The 19,352-nt window shown below is 46.7% G+C and overlaps 1 protein-coding gene across 1 annotated transcript; it reads left to right on the top strand.

The window, feature by feature from the left end:
* Positions 1-1,253: 1,253 nt before the first annotated feature.
* pnpla3 (patatin-like phospholipase domain containing 3) lies at positions 1,254-19,041 on the top strand. The gene is made up of 9 exons (XM_046299274.1): positions 1,254-1,999; positions 3,294-3,526; positions 3,857-3,922; positions 15,270-15,479; positions 16,775-16,835; positions 17,035-17,223; positions 17,427-17,559; positions 18,019-18,138; positions 18,264-19,041. Exons 1-9 carry the CDS (start codon positions 1,813-1,815, stop codon positions 18,484-18,486), a joined length of 1,422 nt encoding a protein of 473 aa, XP_046155230.1. The 5' UTR covers positions 1,254-1,812; the 3' UTR covers positions 18,487-19,041.
* The last annotated feature ends 311 nt before the right edge of the window (positions 19,042-19,352 follow it).

Genomic DNA, 19,352 nt, shown 5'->3' with positions numbered 1-19,352 from the left:
ACATTTTGTTACGTTACAGCCTTGTTCTAAAAATTGATGAAAAAAAAAAAAAATCCTCATCAATCTCCACACAACACCCCATAATGACAAAGCAATGCATCGTAGCTCTCTCTCTGCTGCTTCTGTACAAAACTGTTCAACTATTGTCTTTCTCTCTCTTTGAGTCAACTACTCACCACATTTTATGCACTGCAGTGCTAGCTAGCTTTAGATTAAGCTTTCTATACTTGATTAATTCTCTGATGCTTTGATTGGGTGGACAATATATCAGTTCATGTTGCAAGAGCTCTGATAGGTTGGAGCACGTCCTCCGGAAGTTGTCAAAATTAATGTGTAAATCTATGGAAGGTTGATGAGAACCATGAGCCTCCAAGGTTTTGTATGGAAGTCAATGTACCCAGAGGAGTGTGGAAAATATCTGTTCTCCGGCTACACCATGGTGCTACCCCAGAGAGTGAGTGCTGTTGAGGCTACTGACCATTGCAAAACAGTGTGTTTTAATCAGTTTATGTGGTGATATCAATATTTGTAGTATAGTTTTATCTAAAAAGGATAACTTTTTAATTGTTCACTATTTTTATTTTTATTACATTCACTGAGTAGGATGGTCCTCCTCTCCCTCCTCTGAGGAGCCTCCACTGATACACCTAAGACCCTGCATTCTCAAGCCTACAGCATGCTGCATCTCAGGGTAGTGAGGGTATTGTACTAACATATTGCATAGCATCAACACATGTCAATATTGTTAATCTGACTTGGGATACATAACAAGCCATAAATCGCTACTTCTGAGGGAGAATCTCCTCCATCTTTCCTCTGCAGAAGGGTGAGAGCCGCACTCCATCAAACTTGAAGTATTTGCTCTCGAACTCTATCTGGGTGCTTAGCGTGTCTGCCTCCTCTCGGCCATCCTCCGCTCTCGGCCATCCTCAAAACGGGCACCAAACGAAAATATCTTCGTAATCAATTCAACGGTTATAATTAGATTTGTTTTGAGAGCGATAGTTTGTTTCTTCTTCAGTATGGCTTGGCTAGGACGTGATAGTGCGTGAGCGAAGTACTCATTGGCCTCCAGGCTTCAGCCAATCACGTCGTTGCAACGTGATGGAATTGTATGAGATCATGTAATGCGAGCGCCTCCTCTTCAGCTTCAGCACCAGTTCGCTGTGGCGTTGTATGCGCGTGCTCACTAGTCTCTGTAGCCGGAAGAGGAACCCCTTCAAGCGTACGCGAAGCATTCAATATGATGCAGGTAGGCCTGTTGTTCTTGGAAGATCAAATCAACAGATTCGGTTTTTAAATATACGTGAATGGTATCATGAGCCTATGGAATGCTCCGGATGTTAGCCTATAGGCTGAAATCGGTTAATAATAAAGTTAGACATGTCACAGTAATAGCAGGCAGGTGAAACGAATATAGATTTGAATATAATATATTATAATATAATAGACATGAATGGATTGCATCGCTTTCATGTGTTACCGATGCAGAATGTGGGGGCGTGGCTCCACCTAAAATAAGGCTCAGCCTCCTTATGCGGATTGGCCAGACCTGCCCTGTTCTGGAACCGGGAAGTTTATGGCAAATCAGCCCTCCAGCGATTCTCAATACATAACTGTCTCTTTGTACGTTACACAAGAGGAGTAGACTGAGTAGTGTGCGCTAGTTTGAGCCGTCCTCTTTCGGAACTGTTGTTGACATTCAGTAATGAAGGGAACTTGTTATAGACTCCAAGGGTAAAATTTGGGAGTCATTATTACAAGCGCATTTACCCAAACTTGTAGGTCCTCGTTAAAGACTGTCCTCCCGGGATGTTCGACCTAACGAAGGAATGGAATCTGTCGTTCGCCGGCTGCGGGTTCCTGGGGATCTATCACATCGGAGTGGCCAGCTGCCTGTTGGAACAAGCGCCCTACCTTATCAAAGGTGCCACCAAGATTTACGGGGCTTCGGCCGGTGCCCTAACCGCCTCGGTGCTCGCCAGCCAGGCATCCATAGGTGAGCATCCAATACCCTACACTGGCCCCTTGAGTTCATCGCACCCTGTCATCAGTGGAATGAATGCCTGGATGGTGACTTTTACGCAAAAGTCGCAATTTTAGATTAGCAACTAAAACACCTTTAAAGAATAATCACTTGTGGCCTTGATACACGGGGGGAATTATTTCAGCAATGCTTAAAACTTTGCTCTTATGTAATAGATAGGTGGTTATACTGGGGCTCCTTTGTAGCTCAGTGTAGAACATGGCGCTTTTAACGCCAGGGTAGTGGGTTCAATTCCCGGGTCCACACAGACACAAAATGTATTCACACATGACTGTACATCTCTTTGGATAAAAGCATCTGCTAAATGGCATGTATTATTTTCATGTAATAAACTACTAATTATTAAGAATGACATAATTACATGGTTAGAGCCAAAATGGCTGCCTGTATTTAAATATGGTAGCCTTCCACTCATTGATCATGTCACACCATTGATAAATGTCATCTGGGTCAGTTATAGGACTATTGACCTATTGGTCCTCTAGATCAGAGGCCTCCCAATGGTACTGATAGATCTCGCTGACTGAGGGAAAACGCAATCATGATTAAGAGCAAACATGCCCCAGCTTGACATAGAACGTGACTCTTAGCTGAGTCTCGGTGTGATACCATGCCTCTTTCACTGTCTTTTAAACCCAATAACCTTATAGTGAAGAGACGGAAGACTGGGGAACTTAGTAAGTGTCCCAGTTGTGTCCTATCTAAATGAGAGCGGGAGAGAGAGAGTTAAAGAGGGTGAGAGATTTGAAATCGTAATAGAGAGATAACAATTGAGTGAACAGTCAATGAAGGCGTCATTAAGAGTCAAAAGAAAGTACTGGATTGTTGTGAAAATTGGCAGAAGGAAGATATAGGTTACCGTTCATGTCCTCAGAGTTTCACTGTCACTCAGTGACTCCAATGTGTTCTACTGATAGTACGAGTAACATCCTTATTTCAGCCAGATAAGACTACCTCAGTGTTTTTGTAATCACTTGATTTTCTTTACTGGAATTCTGTCTGTGTGTATAACAGTCTTCAGATCCATTCCATCCAAGTGTAGATAAGATGAACACACATAACTAGCTCAGTACAGGTGCAGAGCAGTAAATAAGTTAAACCAGTGGAGAAATGTTTTGTGAGCTACAGATCACTGTTTAGTTCCCTTGAGAATTAATCTTCCTTTGAATAAAAAACATCCAATTCCTCCCAACGGAAGGCCCAAACACAACTAACACACTGTCTCTCCATCTCTCCCCTCCTCTAGCTAAGTGCTGTGAGGATGTGATCGAGACAGTCAAGGAGGCCCGGAAGCGTAACCTGGGTCCCCTCCACCCCTCCTTCAACCTGGTCAAGGTCATCAGGTCGGGCCTGGAGCGCGACCTGCCCGCCGACGCGCACACACTCGCCTCCGGGAGGCTGTGTGTGTCACTCACTCGCGTGTCTGATGGACAAAACGTCATCGTGTCCGAGTTCAAGTCCAAGGAGGAGCTCATCCAGGTGAGTGTCCCCACTCAACCCACCTGGGCTGCTATTCACAAAACATATCCGAGTAGGAGTACTGATCTAGGATCAGTTGGATAAGGAGGTGGCACCTGATCGCAGATCAGTACTCATACTGTAAAACACATTGTGAATAGGGGCCCTGAACACATTACATTACATTTAAGTCATTTAGCAGACCCCTGAGCACTTGAGTTTTTCCATATCCCATACATATTTATCCTTTCACCTACTGGCCTTGCCATTGACTGTTTACATGAGTTGTATGTAATGTAAACTGGGTTGGACTGTGTAACATCTCTCTCTCTCTCTGATATGTGTCTACAGGCACTGCTGTGTAGCTGTTTCATCCCCATATACTGTGGCCTGATCCCTCCATCCTTCCAAGGAGTGGTAAGTGCCCAAGGCCCTAATGCCTCAACTGCTTTCTTACGTTTCTTTGAACACTGTTTCCTTGTTTTCTAAGAAAAAGCAGCAGATGTTAGACTGGGTTTATTATGGTCTCGTCTCTAATGCCTTTATTGCTCAGGTCATAGTCATAAGGTGGCTAGGTTCAAGTGTAGCACAATGTTCTGTTTTTCTGTTTGTGTGTCTGTCGGTCTGTGCATACACTCTGGTACTTGTTCATGTGTCAGTCTACCTTACTCTAGGAGCTAATCAGCCCGTGAACCATTTCCCTTGGCAGACCAGTGGTGTATTATATACTTCCAGACTGGTTTCTGGCCTCAGCAGATTGGGACCAGGAAGTCCAGGGTGGCTCCATTCTAAACTGAGTCACTAGGACATAGGAGCACAGTCCTCCAAAACATCAACTATCATATATCAATGATCTATTTATGCCACTTATTCTCTAGTATATTTCACTGCTATCTGCTCTTGTTATCATTGAGGGCATATAGCCTCTATCTGGGCATGTCCCTTGCTCAGTGCCAAATTATACATCCATAGAATACAGGCGGAACACACTAGATTGTTCAATAAATATAGGCCATTGTCTGGTGTGTCACGTTCACAGATAGCTATTTAGATATCCTGTTTAACCTCCTCCACCCCTGCACAGCCGTATCTATCTATCTATCTATCTATCTATCTATCTATCTATCTATCTATCTATCTATCTATCTATCTATCTATCTATCTATCTATCTATCTATCTATCTATCTATCTATCTATCTATCTATCTATCTATCTATCTATCTATATACACTGCTCAAAAAAAATAAAGGGAACACTTAAACAACACAATGTAACTCCAAGTCAATCACACTTCTGTGAAATCAAACTGTCCACTTAGGAAGCAACACTGATTGACAATACATTTCACATGCTGTTGTGCAAATGGAATAGACAACAGGTGGAAATTATAGACAATTAGCAAGACACCCCCAATAAAGGAGTGGTTCTGCAGTAGGTGACCACATACCACTTCTCAGTTCCTATGCTTCCTGGCTGATGTTTTGGTCACTTTTGAATGCTGGTGGTGCTTTCACTCTAGTGGTAGCATGAGACGGAGTCTACTACCCACACAAGTGGCTCATGTAGTGCAGCTCATCCAGGATGGCACATCAATGCGAGTTGTGGCAAGAAGGTGTGCTCTGCCTGTCAGCGTAGTGTCCAGAGCATGGAGGCGCTACCAGGAGACAGGGTGGTACATCAGGAGACGTGTAGGAGGCCGTAGGAGGGCAACAACCCAGTAGCAGGACCGCTACCTCCGCCTTTGTGCAAGGAGGAGCACTGCCAGAGCCCTGTAAAATGACCTCCAGCAGGCCACAAATGTGCATGTGTCTGCTCAAACGGTCAGAAACAGACTCCATGAGGGTGGTATGAGGGCCCTACGTACACAGGTGGGGGTTGTGCTTACAGCCCAACACCGTGCAGGATGTTTGGCATTTGCCAGAGAACACCAAGATTGGCAAATTCGCCACTGGCGCCCTGTGCTCTTCACAGATGAAAGCAGGTTCACACTGAGCACATGTGACAGACGTGACAGAGTCTGGAGACGCCGTGGAGAACGTTCTGCTGCCTGTAACATCCTCCAGCATGACCGGTTTGGCGGTGGGTCAGTCATGGTGTGGGGTGGCATTTCTTTGGGGGGCCGCACAGCCCTCCATGTGCTCGCCAGAGGTAGCCTGACTGCCATTAGGTACCGAGATGAGATCCTCAGACCCCTTGTGAGACCATATGCTGGTGCGGTTGGCCCTGGGTTCCTCCTAATGCAAGACAATGCTAAACCTCATGTGGCTGGAGTGTGTCAACAGTTCCTGCAAGAGGAAGGCATTGATGCTATGGACTGACCCTCCCGTTCCCCAGACCTGAATCCAATTGAGCACATCTGGGACATCATGTCTCGCTCCATCCACCAACGCCATGTTGCACCACAGACTGTCCAGGAGTTGGTGGATGCTTTAGTCCAGGTCTGGGAGGAGATCCCTCAGGAGACCATCCGCTACCTCATCAGGAGCATGCCCAGGCATTGTAGGGAGGTCACACAGGCACGTGGAGGCCACACACACTACTGAGCCTCATTTTGACTTGTTTTAAGGACATTACATCAAAGTTGGATCAGCCTGTAGTGTGGTTTTCCACTTTCATTTAGAGTGTGACTCCAAATCCAGACCTCCATGGGTTGATAAATTTGATTTCCATTGATAATTTTTGTGTGATTTTGTTGTCAGCACATTCAACTATGTAAAGAAAAAAGTATTTAATAAGAATATTTCATTCATTCACATCTAGGATGTGTTATTTTAGTGTTCCCTTTATTTCTTTGAGCAGTATATATATATATATATATATATATATATATATATATGACCCTTCTATTTATATAGATGTACAGTTGATGTCAAAGTTTACATACACCTAGATTGGAGTCATTAAAACTATTTTTTCAACCACTCCACACAACTACAGTCGTGTCCAAATGTTTTGAGAATTGTCTTGCCCGGGCCATGGAGTGACTTTTATTATCTATTTTGGTTAGGCCAGGGTGTGACTAGGGTCGTTGCTTTGTTTCTTGTTTTGTTGGCGACATTTACATAAATAAAGGAAAATGTACGCTCACCACGTTGCACCTTGGTCCGGTCATTTCCACGACGACGTCCATGACAAGAATGACACAAATATACATTTTCACAAAGTTTGCCGCTTCAGTGTCTTTAGATATTTTTGACAGATGTGACTATGGAATACTGAAGTATAATTACAAGCATTTCATAAGTGTCAAATGCTTTTATTGACAATTACAAAAAGTTGATGCAAAGAGTCAATATTTGCAGTGTTGATCCTTCTTTTTCAAGACCTCTGCAATCTGCCCTGGCTTGCTGTCAATTAACTACTGGGCCACATGGCACTGATGGCAGCCCATTCTTGCATAATCAATTCTTGGAGTTTGTCAGAATTTATGGCTTTTGTTTGTCCACCCGCCTCTTGAGGATTGACCACAAGTTCTCAATGGGATTAAGGTCTGGGGAGTTTCCTGGCCATGGACCCAAAATATTGATGTTTTGTTCCCCGAGCCACTTAGTTATTACCTTTCCCTTATGGCAAGGTGCTCCATCATGCTGGAAAAGGCATCGTTTGTCACCAAACTGTTCCTGGATGGTTTGGAGAAGTTGCTCTACCGAGGATGTGTTGGTACCATTCTTTATTCATGGCTGTGTTCTTAGGCAAAATTGTGAGTGAGCCCACTCCTTTGGCTGAGAAGCAACCCCACACATAAATGGTCTCAGGATGCTTTACTGTTGGCATGACACAGGACTGGTTGTAGTGCTCACCTTGTCTTCTCCTTCCTGGAGAGAAGTGGCTTCTTTGCTGCCCTTCTTGACACCAGGCCATCCTCCAAAAGTCTTCGCCTCTGTCATGTTCGTCATATTGATGAGACCAAGGCGCAGCGTGGTAAGCATTCATAACTCTTTAATGAAAGAGAGAACACTGAACAAAATTATACCAAACAACAAAACGTACCATGAAGCTATATGGCTAGTGCAGAACAGGCAACTAAACATAGAATAACAACCCACAAAATAACCAAGGAATATGGCTACCTAAATATGGTTCCCAATCAGAGACAATGATAAACCGCTGCCTCTGATTGAGAACCAATCTAGGCAACGATAGACATATACACACCTAGACTAGAAAAACCCCTAGACATACAAAACCCCCTAAACAATACAAAAACTAAATAAACCACCCTTGTCACACCCTGACCTAACCAAATAATAAAGATAACTCAGGTCAGGGCGTGACAGCCTCACTGTGTGTGCAGATGCACTCACACCTGCCTGCTGCCATTCCTGAGAAAGCTCTGTACTTGTTGGGGGCCCTGACCCCGCAGCTGAATCAACTTTAGGAGACGGTCCTGTCGCTTTCTGGACTTTCTTGGGCGGCCTGAAGCCTTCTTCACAACAATTCTCAAAACTTTTGGCCACGACTATACTTTGTGCATGACACAAGTAATATTTCCAACAATTGTTTACAGACAGATTATTTCACTTATAATTCACTGTATCACAATTCCAGTGGGTCAGAAGTTCACATACACTAAGTTGACTGTGCCAGAAAAAAACAGAAAATTATAGGCTAATTGACATCATTTGAGTCAATTGGAGGTGTACCTGTGGATATATTTCAAGGCCTACCTCATCATGGGAAAATCAAAAGAAATCAGCCAAGACCTCAGAAAAAAAATGTAGACCTCCACAAGTCTGGTTCATCCTTAGGAGCAATTTCCAAAAGCCTGAAGGTACCACGTTCATCTGTACAAACATAGTACGCAAGTATAAACACCATGGGACCAGGCAGCCGTCATACCGCTCAGGAAGGAGACACGTTCTGTCTCCTAGCAAGTATAAACACCAGGCAGCCGTCATACCGCTCAGGAAGGAGACACGTTCTGTCTCCTAGCAAGTATAAACACCATGGGACCAGGCAGCCGTCATACCGCTCAGGAAGGAGACACGTTCTGTCTCCTAGCAAGTATAAACACCATGGGACCAGGCAGCCGTCATACCGCTCAGGAAGGAGACACGTTCTGTCTCCTAGCAAGTATAAACACCATGGGACCAGGCAGCCGTCATACCGCTCAGGAAGGAGACACGTTCTGTCTCCTAGCAAGTATAAACACCATGGGACCAGGCAGCCGTCATACCGCTCAGGAAGGAGACACGTTCTGTCTCCTAGCAAGTATAAACACCATGGGACCAGGCAGCCGTCATACCGCTCAGGAAGGAGACACGTTCTGTCTCCTAGCAAGTATAAACACCAGGCAGCCGTCATACCGCTCAGGAAGGAGACACGTTCTGTCTCCTAGCAAGTATAAACACCATGGGACCAGGCAGCCGTCATACCGCTCAGGAAGGAGACACGTTCTGTCTCCTAGCAAGTATAAACACCATGGGACCAGGCAGCCGTCATACCGCTCAGGAAGGAGACACGTTCTGTCCCATCTCTGGATTTATATTTATGTCCCATCTCTCTATGTAGATGTATGCTCCATTTATCATGTTTTAAGGTAAGACCCAGATGCAGACTGTGTCGGAGTTACAATGTTTATTACAAGAACAGGGGCAAAGGTACAGGATGGCAGGCAGGCTCAGAGTTACATCAGGTCAGGTCAGGCAGAGCTTGGTCAAAAAATTGAAAACAGGAAGACAAGATGAAGACAAGACAGGAGCGAGGGGAAAAACACTGGTAGGTTCTACGAACAAAACAAACTGGCAACAGACAAACAGAGAACACAGGTGTAAATACACAAGGGATAATGGGGAAGATGGGCAACACCTGGGGGGGGTGTAGTAAAGCACAAAGACAGGTGAAACAGATCAGGGTGTGACACCATGTCTCTATATAGATGTTTGCCTCATCTCTCTATATAGATATATGCCCCATACTAGGTCTATTATGACAAATATATAGAACAGTAATAAATGACTTATAAACAGCATATCTGAGGGCATGAAGTTGAACTATCTGTCAGTTGACGGAGCATGTACTTTTTCAGAATAATGTGCATACTACTTATTTAAGTTTCTTGTAAAAGTGATGAAGTTTCATTTCAACTAGATTTCATCACTGGACTCAGTTGGCTTTGACACTCTGAACAAGGAAATATAGTGCATTCTTTGTCCTCAGCCCTGAACTCTGCTAAACTCACTGCCAAGTTGAGTCTTGATCTGGCTTTGGAACTGGCACTGCTATCCTTTTTTCCCCTCAGATGTTCTCAGCGTTTTACACTGGAAAACGATTCATTTGTGTTGAAATGTTAGAGGGTAGCATCTGAACTTGGAATGGAGCTGCATCGGATAATTACATGGGACTGGTGTAAAAATGGATTAATTCTCCAAATAGTAATGTGAGATTGTTTGGTCATGAGTTGGCAGTGTGGAGAAGCTAGCTAAGGGGAAATCTGACATGCCTAATATGCCCTCAAGAGGGGAATGTTTCCTTGAATGTGTTGTATCGTATCATGTTCTTGTCCCTGTGCTCCCCATGCTATTCGTTTCCCTCTGCTGGTCTTGTTTGGTTCTATCCCTCTCTCCCTCTCTCTCCCTCCCTCTCTCACTCTCTCGCTCTCTCTTCTCTGTCGTTCCGTTCCTGCTCCCAGCTGTTCCTATTCCCCTAATCATCATTTAGTCTTCCCACACCTGTTCCCGATCCTTTCCCCTGATTAGAGTCCCTATTTATTCCTTTGTGATCCGTTCCTGTCCCGTCGGTTCCTTGTATTGTATTCACCATGCCGTGATTGCGTTTCGCCCTGTCCTGTCGTGTTTTTGCCGTGATTGTGTATCATGCGCCTACCCGGCGACCTGCAGTCTGTGGCCGCTTCTCCAGTTGTTTCCCCTCTACAAGTCTAGAGGATTTCTGTTATTCCGTTTTGGACTTTAATAAACTCTGTTTCTGTTAAGTCGCTTTTGGGTCCTCTTTTACCTGCATGACAGAAGGAACCGACCAAGGAATGGACCCAGCGACTTCAGACGCTCGTTACACTGCCGTCGAGATCCAAGGAGCCATGCTCGGCAGACACGAGCAGGAATTGTCTGCTGCTCGCCATGCCGTGAGAACCTGGCCGCTCAGGTTTCCGACCTCTGGACAGTTCCAGAGTCTACGTCTCGTGCCACCTGTTACTCCCTGGCCTGCCGAGCCTCCAGAACCTAGGGTTAATAACCCACCTTGCTACTCCGGGCAGCCCACTGAGTGCCGCTCCTTTCTCACGCAGTGTGAGATTGTGTTTCTCTCCAACCCAACACATACTCTAGAGAGAGAGCTCGGGTTGCTTACGTCATTTCACTCCTTACTGGCCGGGCTCGAGAATGGGGCACAGCTATCTGGGAGGCAAGGGCTGATTGCTCTAACAATTCCAGAACTTTAAAGAGGAGATGATTCGGGTTTTTGACCGTTCAGTTTTTGGTGGGGAGGCTTCTAGGGCCCTGGCTTCCTTATGCCAAGGTGAACGGTCCATAACGGATTATTCCATTGAGTTTCGCACTCTTGCTGCCTCTAGTGAGTGGAACGAGCCGGCGCTGCTCGCTCGTTTTCTGGAGGGACTCCACGCAGTGGTTAAGGATGAGATTCTCTCCCGGGAGGTTCCTTCAGATGTGGACTCTTTGATTGCTCTCGCCATCCGCATAGAACGACGGGTAGATCTTCGTCACCGGGCTCGTGGAAGAGAGCTCGCATCAACGGTGTTTCCCTGCTCCGCATCGCAACCATCTCCCTCCTCTGGCTTTGAGACTGAGCCCATGCAGCTGGGAGGGATTCGCATCTCGAATAAGGAGAGGGAACGGAGGATCACCAACCGCCTGTGCCTCTATTGGGAGTTGCTGGACATTTTGTTAATTCATGTCCAGTAAGAGGCCAGAGCCCATCAGTAAGCGGAGGGCTACTGGTGAGCGCTACTACTCAGGTCCCTTCATCTAGATCTTGTACTACTATGTCGGTCCATCTACGCTGGACCGGTTCGGGTGCTATGCAGTGCCTTGATTGACTCTGGGGCTGAGGGTTGTTTCATGGACGAAGCATGGGGTTCGGAAACATAACATTCCTTTCAGACCGTTAGACAGGCCTACGCCCATGTTTGCCTTAGATGGTAGTCATCTTCCCAGTATCAAATTTGAGACACTACCTTTAACTCTCACAGTATCTGGTAACCACAGTGAGACTATTTCTTTTTTGATTTTCCGTTCACCGTTTACACCTGTTGTTTTGGGTCATCCCTGGCTAGTATGTCATAATCCTTCTATTAATTGGTCTAGTAATTCTATCCTATCCTGGAACGTTTCTTGTCATGTGAAGTGTTTAATGTCTGCCATCCCTCCCATTTCTTCTGTCCCTACTTCTCAGGAGGAACCTGGCGATTTGACAGGAGTGCCGGAGGAATATCATGATCTGCGCACGGTCTTCAGTCGGTCCCGAGCCAACTCCCTTCCTCCTCACCGGTCGTATGATTGTAGTATTGATCTCCTTCCGGGGACCACTCCTCCTCGAGGTAGACTATACTCTCTGTCGGCTCCCGAACGTAAGGCTCTCGAGGATTATTTGTCTGTGTCTCTTGACGCCGGTACCATAGTGCCTTCTTCTTCTCCGGCCGGGGCGGGGTTCTTTTTGTTAAGAAGAAGGACGGTACTCTGCGCCCTGCGTGATTATCGAGGGCTGAATGACATAACGGTTAAGAATCGTTATCCGCTTCCCCTTATGTCATCAGCCTTCGAGATTCTGCAGGGAGCCAGGTGCTTTACTAAGTTGGACCTTCGTAACGCTTACCATCTCGTGCGCATCAGAGAGGGGACGAGTGGAAAACGGCGTTTAACACTCCGTTAGGGCATTTTGAGTACCGGGTTCTGCCGTTCGGTCTCGCCAATGCGCCAGCTGTTTTTCAGGCATTAGTTAATGATGTTCTGAGAGACATGCTGAACATTTTTGTTTTTGTCTATCTTGACGATATCCTGATTTTTTCTCCGTCACTCGAGATTCATGTTCAGCACGTTCGACGTGTTCTACAGCGCCTTTTAGAGAATTGTCTCTACGTAAAGGCTGAAAGTGCTCTTTTCATGTCTCCTCCGTTACTTTTCTCGGTTCCGTTATTTCCGCTGAAGGCATTCAGATGGATTCCGCTAAGGTCCAAGCTGTCAGTGATTGGCCCGCTCCAAGGTCACGTGTCGAGTTGCAGCGCTTTTTAGGTTTCGCTAATTTCTATCGGCGTTTCATTCGTAATTTCGGTCAAGTTGCTGCCCTCTCACAGCTCTTACTTCTGTCAAGACGTGTTTTAAGTGGTCCGGTTCCGCCCAGGGAGCTTTTGATCTTCTAAAAGAACGTTTTACGTCCGCTCCTATCCTCGTTACTCCTGACGTCACTAGACAATTCATTGTCGAGGTTGACGCTTCAGAGGTAGGCGTGGGAGCCATTCTATCCCAGCGCTTCCAGTCTGACGATAAGGTTCATCCTTGCGCTTATTTTTCTCATCGCCTGTCGCCATCTGAGCGCAACTATGATGTGGGTAACCGTGAACTGCTCGCCATCCGCTTAGCCCTAGGCGAATGGCGACAGTGGTTGGAGGGGGCGACCGTTCCTTTTGTCGTTTGGACAGACCATAAGAACCTTGAGTACATCCGTTCTGCCAAACGACTTAATGCCCGTCAAGCTCGTTGGGCGTTGTTTTTCGCTCGTTTCGAGTTTGTGATTTCTTACCGTCCGGGTAGCAAGAACACCAAGCCTGATGCCTTATCCCGTCTGTTTAGTTCTTCTGTGGCTTCTACTGATCCCGAGGGGATTCTTCCTTATGGGCGTGTTGTCGGGTTAACAGTCTGGGGAATTGAAAGACAGGTTAAGCAAGCACTCACGCACACTGCGTCGCCGCGCTTGTCCTAGTAACCTCCTTTTCGTTCCTGTTTCCACTGTCTGGCTGTTCTTCAGTGGGCTCACTCTGCCAAGTTAGCTGGTCATCCCGGTGTTCGAGGCACTCTTGCGTCTATTCGCCAGCGCTTTTGGTGGCCGACTCAGGAGCGTGACACGCGCCGTTTCGTGGCTGCTTGTTCGGACTGCGCGCAGACTAAGTCGGGTAACTCTCCTCCTGCCGGTCGTCTCAGACCGCTCCCCATTCCTTCTCGACCATGGTCTCACATTGCCTTAGACTTCATTACCGGTCTGCCTTTGTCTGCGGGGAAGACTGTGATTCTGACGGTTGTCGATAGGTTCTCTAAGGCGGCACATTTCATTCCCTCGCTAAACTTCCTTCCGCTAAGGAGACGGCACAAATCATTATTGAGAATGTATTCAGAATTCATGGCCTCCCGTTAGACGCCGTTTCAGACAGAGGCCCGCAATTCACGTCACAGTTTTGGAGGGAGTTCTGTCGCTTGATTGGTGCGTCCGTCAGTCTCTCTTCCGGGTTTCATCCCCAGTCTAACGGTCAAGCAGAGAGGGCCAATCAGACGATTGGTCGCATACTACGCAGCCTTTCTTTCAGAAACCCTGCGTCTTGGGCAGAACAGCTCCCCTGGGCAGAATACGCTCACAATTCGCTTCCTTCGTCTGCTACCGGGTTATCTCCGTTTCAGAGTAGTCTGGGTTACCAGCCTCCTCTGTTCTCATCCCAGCTTGCCGAGTCCAGCGTTCCTCCGCTCAAGCGTTTGTCCAACGTTGTGAGCGCACCTGGAGGAGGGTGAGGTCTGCACTTTGCCGTTACAGGGCACAGACGGTGAGAGCCGCCAATAAACGCAGGATTAAGAGTCCAAGGTATTGTTGCGGCCAGAGAGTGTGGCTTTCCACTCGCAACCTTCCTCTTACGACAGCTTCTCGTAAGTTGACTCCGCGGTTCATTGGTCCGTTCCTGTCTCCCAGGTCGTCAATCCTGTCGCTGTGCGACTGCTTCTTCCGCGACATCTTCGTCGCGTCCATCCTGTCTTCCATGTCTCCTGTGTTAAGCCCTTTCTTCGCACCCCCGTTCGTCTTCCCTCCCCTCCCGTCCTTGTCGAGAGCGCACCTATTTACAAGGTACATAAGATTATGGACATGCGTTCGGGACGGGGTCACCAATACCTAGTGGATTGGGAGGGTTACGGTCCTGAGGAGAGGAGTTGGGTTCCGTCTCGGGACGTGCTGGACCGTTCGCTCATCGATGATTTCCTCCGTTGCCGCCAGGATTCCTCCTCGAGTGCGCCAGGAGGCGCCGGTGAGTGGGGGGTACTGTCATGTTTGTCATTTATTGTCATGTCTTGTCCCTGTGCTCCCCATGCTATTCGTTTCCCTCTGCTGGTCTTGTTTGGTTCTTTCCCTCCTTCTATCCCTCTCTCTCCCCTCCTCTCACTCTCTCACTCTCTCTCTCTCTTCTCTCTGTCGTTCCGTTCCTGCTCCCAGCTGTTCCTATTCCCCTAATCATCATTTAGTCTTCCCACACCTGTTCCCGATCCTTTCCCCTGATTAGAGTCCCTATTTATTCCTTTGTGATCCGTTCCTGTCCCGTCGGTTCCTTGTATTGTATTCACCATGCCGTGATTGCGTTTCGCCCTGTCCTGTCGTGTTTTTGCCGTGATTGTGTATCACCCTGTCCTGTCGTGTTTTGTGCCTTCATCAGATGCTGCGTGTGAGCAGGTGTCTCAGTCGACTACGGCCTGCGCCTACCCGGGCGACCTGCAGTCTGTGGCCGCTTCTCCAGTTGTTTCCCCTCTACAAGTCTAGAGGAATTCTGTTATTCCGTTTTGGACTTTAATAAACTCCTGTCTCCCCCTCTTCTCTCTCCAGCGTTACGTGGATGGGGGAATCAGTGACAACCTTCCTCAGTCGGAGCTGAAGAACACCATCAGCATCTCTCCGTTCTCCGGCGAGAGCGACATCTGTCCCCGGGACACCTCCTTCAACTTCCACGAGCTGCGCTTCACCAAAACCTCCATCCAGATGAACCTGGACAATATGTACCGCCTCAGCAATGCCCTGTTCCCCCCAGAACCCAAGGTAGGTAGACCGCTATGACTGCTTACCAATGCGTTATGCATGGCCCTGGGAAGAGGTTTGTAGTCCTTATGTCGGCCCTATTCCCAAAGGTAGGATGGAGGATCAGGATGCTCCTTAGTCCAATTCATCAGATGGGTTGTTTATGACTACTTGTAAATAGAAGCCTTATGTATGGGTTTTGTGTTATGAAATCCTTATATAGGTACCCTTGAAATAGTTTAAACATTCTATACATTTCTGTAGGAGAGCGTAGTAGTCTGGTATGGGAGACTGGGCCCCTGACCTTCCACTATCCTATTCCCTGATTATATAACCCCAACTCCCCCATTTCACCCCTTACCCTGTCTCCTCTTTGGACTCCTATCCTTACCCCCCCCCCCATACTTCTTATCTGAACTTTGTCCTCCCCTGTTCCTCCCTAACTCCACAGTGATCAATACTGGCAGGACGTTATTGGCTTCTGTCCTTGTTGAATTACATTTCCTGTATTGCACATACTTCTTCACTGTCTGGATAATAACATGGGAGTCAACTTTTAGCGTCAGGTGAACTTTGCCCTCTTTGAGGTTGGTCTTTGTCTCTTGGTTCAGTTTTTGCCAAGATCTGCCACCGTCTTTTCCCTTCATGCCTGGAATGTTGTAACTGGAATTTGGGGATTATGCCAAATGCCACCGACAAAGCCATGTGCAGAGGCCCTACTTAGAAAAGGAAGTGTGTGTTTCACTTCACTCTGCCACCTTTGACATATTGTTTACACATGACATTCACAGACACACACACATAGAAGACTCCACCCTACCTTTTCCTTCACGTGTAATAGTGTTCAACCTACCCTGACTAAATTCACACATATGTCGTGCCACTGTGAAGTTATCTGTCCAGATACCTCTCTCCCTGTGGCTTTGTTGTTGTAGGAACACAGAATAAGGAGTAGCCAGAGGACAGAAAGAACTCTGCCACGTTGACCTTTAACCCCTAGTCAAACACTGTTGCACAGGAGGGTTCCGGCTGATATTAGTCATTCCCCTCTGTTTTATGTGGTTATAAACAGCTGTACTTGTTTAACACGGTTGTTAACTGTTAGCGATAACATGATTGCTAAATCAGTCAGCGGTAGTGATAGTTATAACTAATCACATAATGTGAGATCATGCTCTGTATCGTGTTTGGGTGGGTATATCTGAGTCCTAATGATCCTGTGATATGATTAGGAGTATGTCTTATATTTATTCAATCTACCTCTTGCATATGATCCCTTACCTCAATAGGTTTGATCTATGTGTTTTCTTTGACAGGTCATGGCAGAGATATGTCAGAGTGGCTACAAGGACGCCCTTCGCTTTCTTGAGGAGAACAGTGAGTATGACCATGTTGCCTTTCACAGTAGTAGTGGGCTGTGCTAAGATCATAAGCTACTGTGACATACAGTACATGCAGTGGGCATCAATGATGTACAGGGTTCAACATGAAGTATGGAGTTAACCTGCATTTATTTATGGGGTAATATTTTTATGCTGTGTTACAAAGATGATGAATGTATTCTTTATGATGTCAGATCTGCTAAAGCTGGAGTGTCCGACTGCCGGCCCCAGCCTATCAGAAGCCACACACACCTGCTGCTGCAAGCCCATCGCCACGGAAACCACTAAGGACTGGATGCTCCGCCGGCTCCGCCTCCTGAGGAAGCGGCACTGGTGGCTGGACGAGCAGATTGTTGACAACCTGCCAACCCAAATCAAAAAAGGTAGATGGGAGGTTAACCTAGACTCAGATGTTTTCTGCTCAAAGCTGTTAGAAACTGTTGTTATCTAGTTACAACACTGACATTAACATTGTGTTGTTATCATGCTCTTGTCAGTGACGTGTGGTTGTTGTATGTATCTGAAAGTCCTCTGAGGCTGTGCCCGTGTCAGCGAAGTGTGACATATTGTGTCTCTATGACTGTAGTGTTTTGTGAGGCGTGCCAGCAGAAGCCTGGTCTGTATGCTCAGGTGTCTGAGATGCTGCCGGTCAGAGTGGCCTCCTACATGCTCCTGCCCTGCACACTACCTGTGGTATCGGCCTACTCAGTGGGCAAGAGGTAAGTTTACATCCTATACCACTACTAGTGCTACCTACCACAAACTAACAAGCCCTCAATGAACTCAATGCAGTCACAGTAGCTCAAACAGCAACCAATGACAACAGTAATGCAAACAAATCAGCTTTCAAAAAGCCCAGAAATACCCTTTAGCATAACTATCCTTTAGCAGAACTAGCCTTTAGCAGAACTAGCCTTTAGCATACAGCAGCCAATACCTTCAAACTAGCCCTCACAGCAACCACTGACAACAAAGTAGTCTTTAAAGTAGTCATTAGCCCACCACAGCAAACAAATAACACTGTGAACACAAACGAACTAGGAATACAAACAGGTTTCCTACTAAACACAATACATTTGAATGTGCTGCACAGGGACTCCACCTCCCCCCCACCCACACACACACTTGGTGGTACATCACAGTACATTGACTCTTCTTGTCCCTCTCCTGTACTCCAGGTTTGTGGAGTGGATCCCAGAGGTGCCTGCAGATATGCGTTGGCTAGCTGGGGTGGCTGGGGATGTAGCTGGGAGCGTGTACAGACAGACTCGGAGAGGAGTACCAGCAGACATAACCAGGTGAGAGACGTGGAGTTTCTACTACTGGGTTATATTATGGATGGATGGAGTGTATGTGTAGATTTGGATGTATGTCATACAGTATGAATAAAGGCTAATGGCCTTGTGTGTTTTTCTTTTTGCAGTGATGGTTCCCTGAGGAATTGCATGAGCCTGCCCCTACCCCTGGACAGTGACGGACCCAGGGAGAGAGACTGTCACCTCTCCGGGTTCGCTCTCTCTGCTCTTGACCTCCAAAGTCAATACTGGAACATCCCCACCGCCCCCTCTTCCCGCCGCCCCCTCATGCCCAGCCCCTCCCCACGACAGATCTGCTTCTTTGTTGGCTCGCAGGACGAGACTGACTGACAGTCTCATCCACCAATGAGAGGACACTTTGACTTTGTTTTAAAAGATGATAGGACAGTCCAGCTCAAGATCCCTCCCACAGGTCCTGTCTATAGGCTATAGGAACTGGGATGGACAAATGATGCTCATGTGATTGAATAGCTTTGGGATCCAGGACTGTTGCTATAGACACACTAATCATGTCTTTTGATCAGTCTAACAATCATATTTTATTCTACAGTACACATTGTAGAACAATTTACCAGCTCACCACCAAAGGCCTCTGCAAGTGAATTCTTTTTTGAAATGATACATTTTATAAATAACTATGTCTAGTTTTTCCAGATTACTTGTTGTCACTACAACTATACCTACCTACTTACAGTACCTACCTACCAGAGGACGCTGGTGGAAGGAGCTATAGGATGACTGGCTCATGGCTGGAATAGGATAAATGGAACGGTATCAACCACATCAAACAGCGGCGGCAGGTAGCCTAGTGGTTAGAATGTTGGGCCAGTAACCGAAAGGTTGCTGGATTGAATCCCTGAGCTGACAAGGTCAAAATCTGTCGTTCTGCCCCTGAAAAAGGCAGTTAACCCACTGTTCCCCGGTAGGCTGTCATTGTAAATAATAATATTTTCTTAACTGACTTTCCTAGTTAAAATAAAAAACATATGGAAACCAGATGTTTGACTCTGTTCCATTAATTCCATTCCAGCCAATACAATGAGCCTGTCCTCCTATATCTCCTCCCACCAGCCTCCTCTGCGACCTACCTACAGTACACAGGAGGTTGGTAGCACCTTAATTGGGGGGATGGGCTCGTGGTAATGGCGGTAGTGGAATGGTTCCCATGGTTCCCATGTGTTTTCTGTTCCAGACGT

Source organism: Oncorhynchus gorbuscha, linkage group LG14 (genome assembly GCF_021184085.1).
Source record: "Oncorhynchus gorbuscha isolate QuinsamMale2020 ecotype Even-year linkage group LG14, OgorEven_v1.0, whole genome shotgun sequence".
Taxonomy (NCBI): Eukaryota; Metazoa; Chordata; class Actinopteri; order Salmoniformes; family Salmonidae; genus Oncorhynchus; species Oncorhynchus gorbuscha.
This window is presented reverse-complemented; position numbering and strand designations above follow the sequence as displayed.

Coding starts and splice junctions, on each gene's coding strand:
- pnpla3 (XM_046299274.1), top strand. CDS start 1,813: ATGTTCGACCTAACGAAGGAATGGAATCTGTCGTTCGCCGGCTGCGGG. Junction 15,480..16,774: donor TGTTCCCCCCAGAACCCAAG/GTAGGTAGACCG, acceptor TTTCTTTGACAG/GTCATGGCAGAGATATGTCA. Junction 17,224..17,426: donor GCCAACCCAAATCAAAAAAG/GTAGATGGGAGG, acceptor CTATGACTGTAG/TGTTTTGTGAGGCGTGCCAG.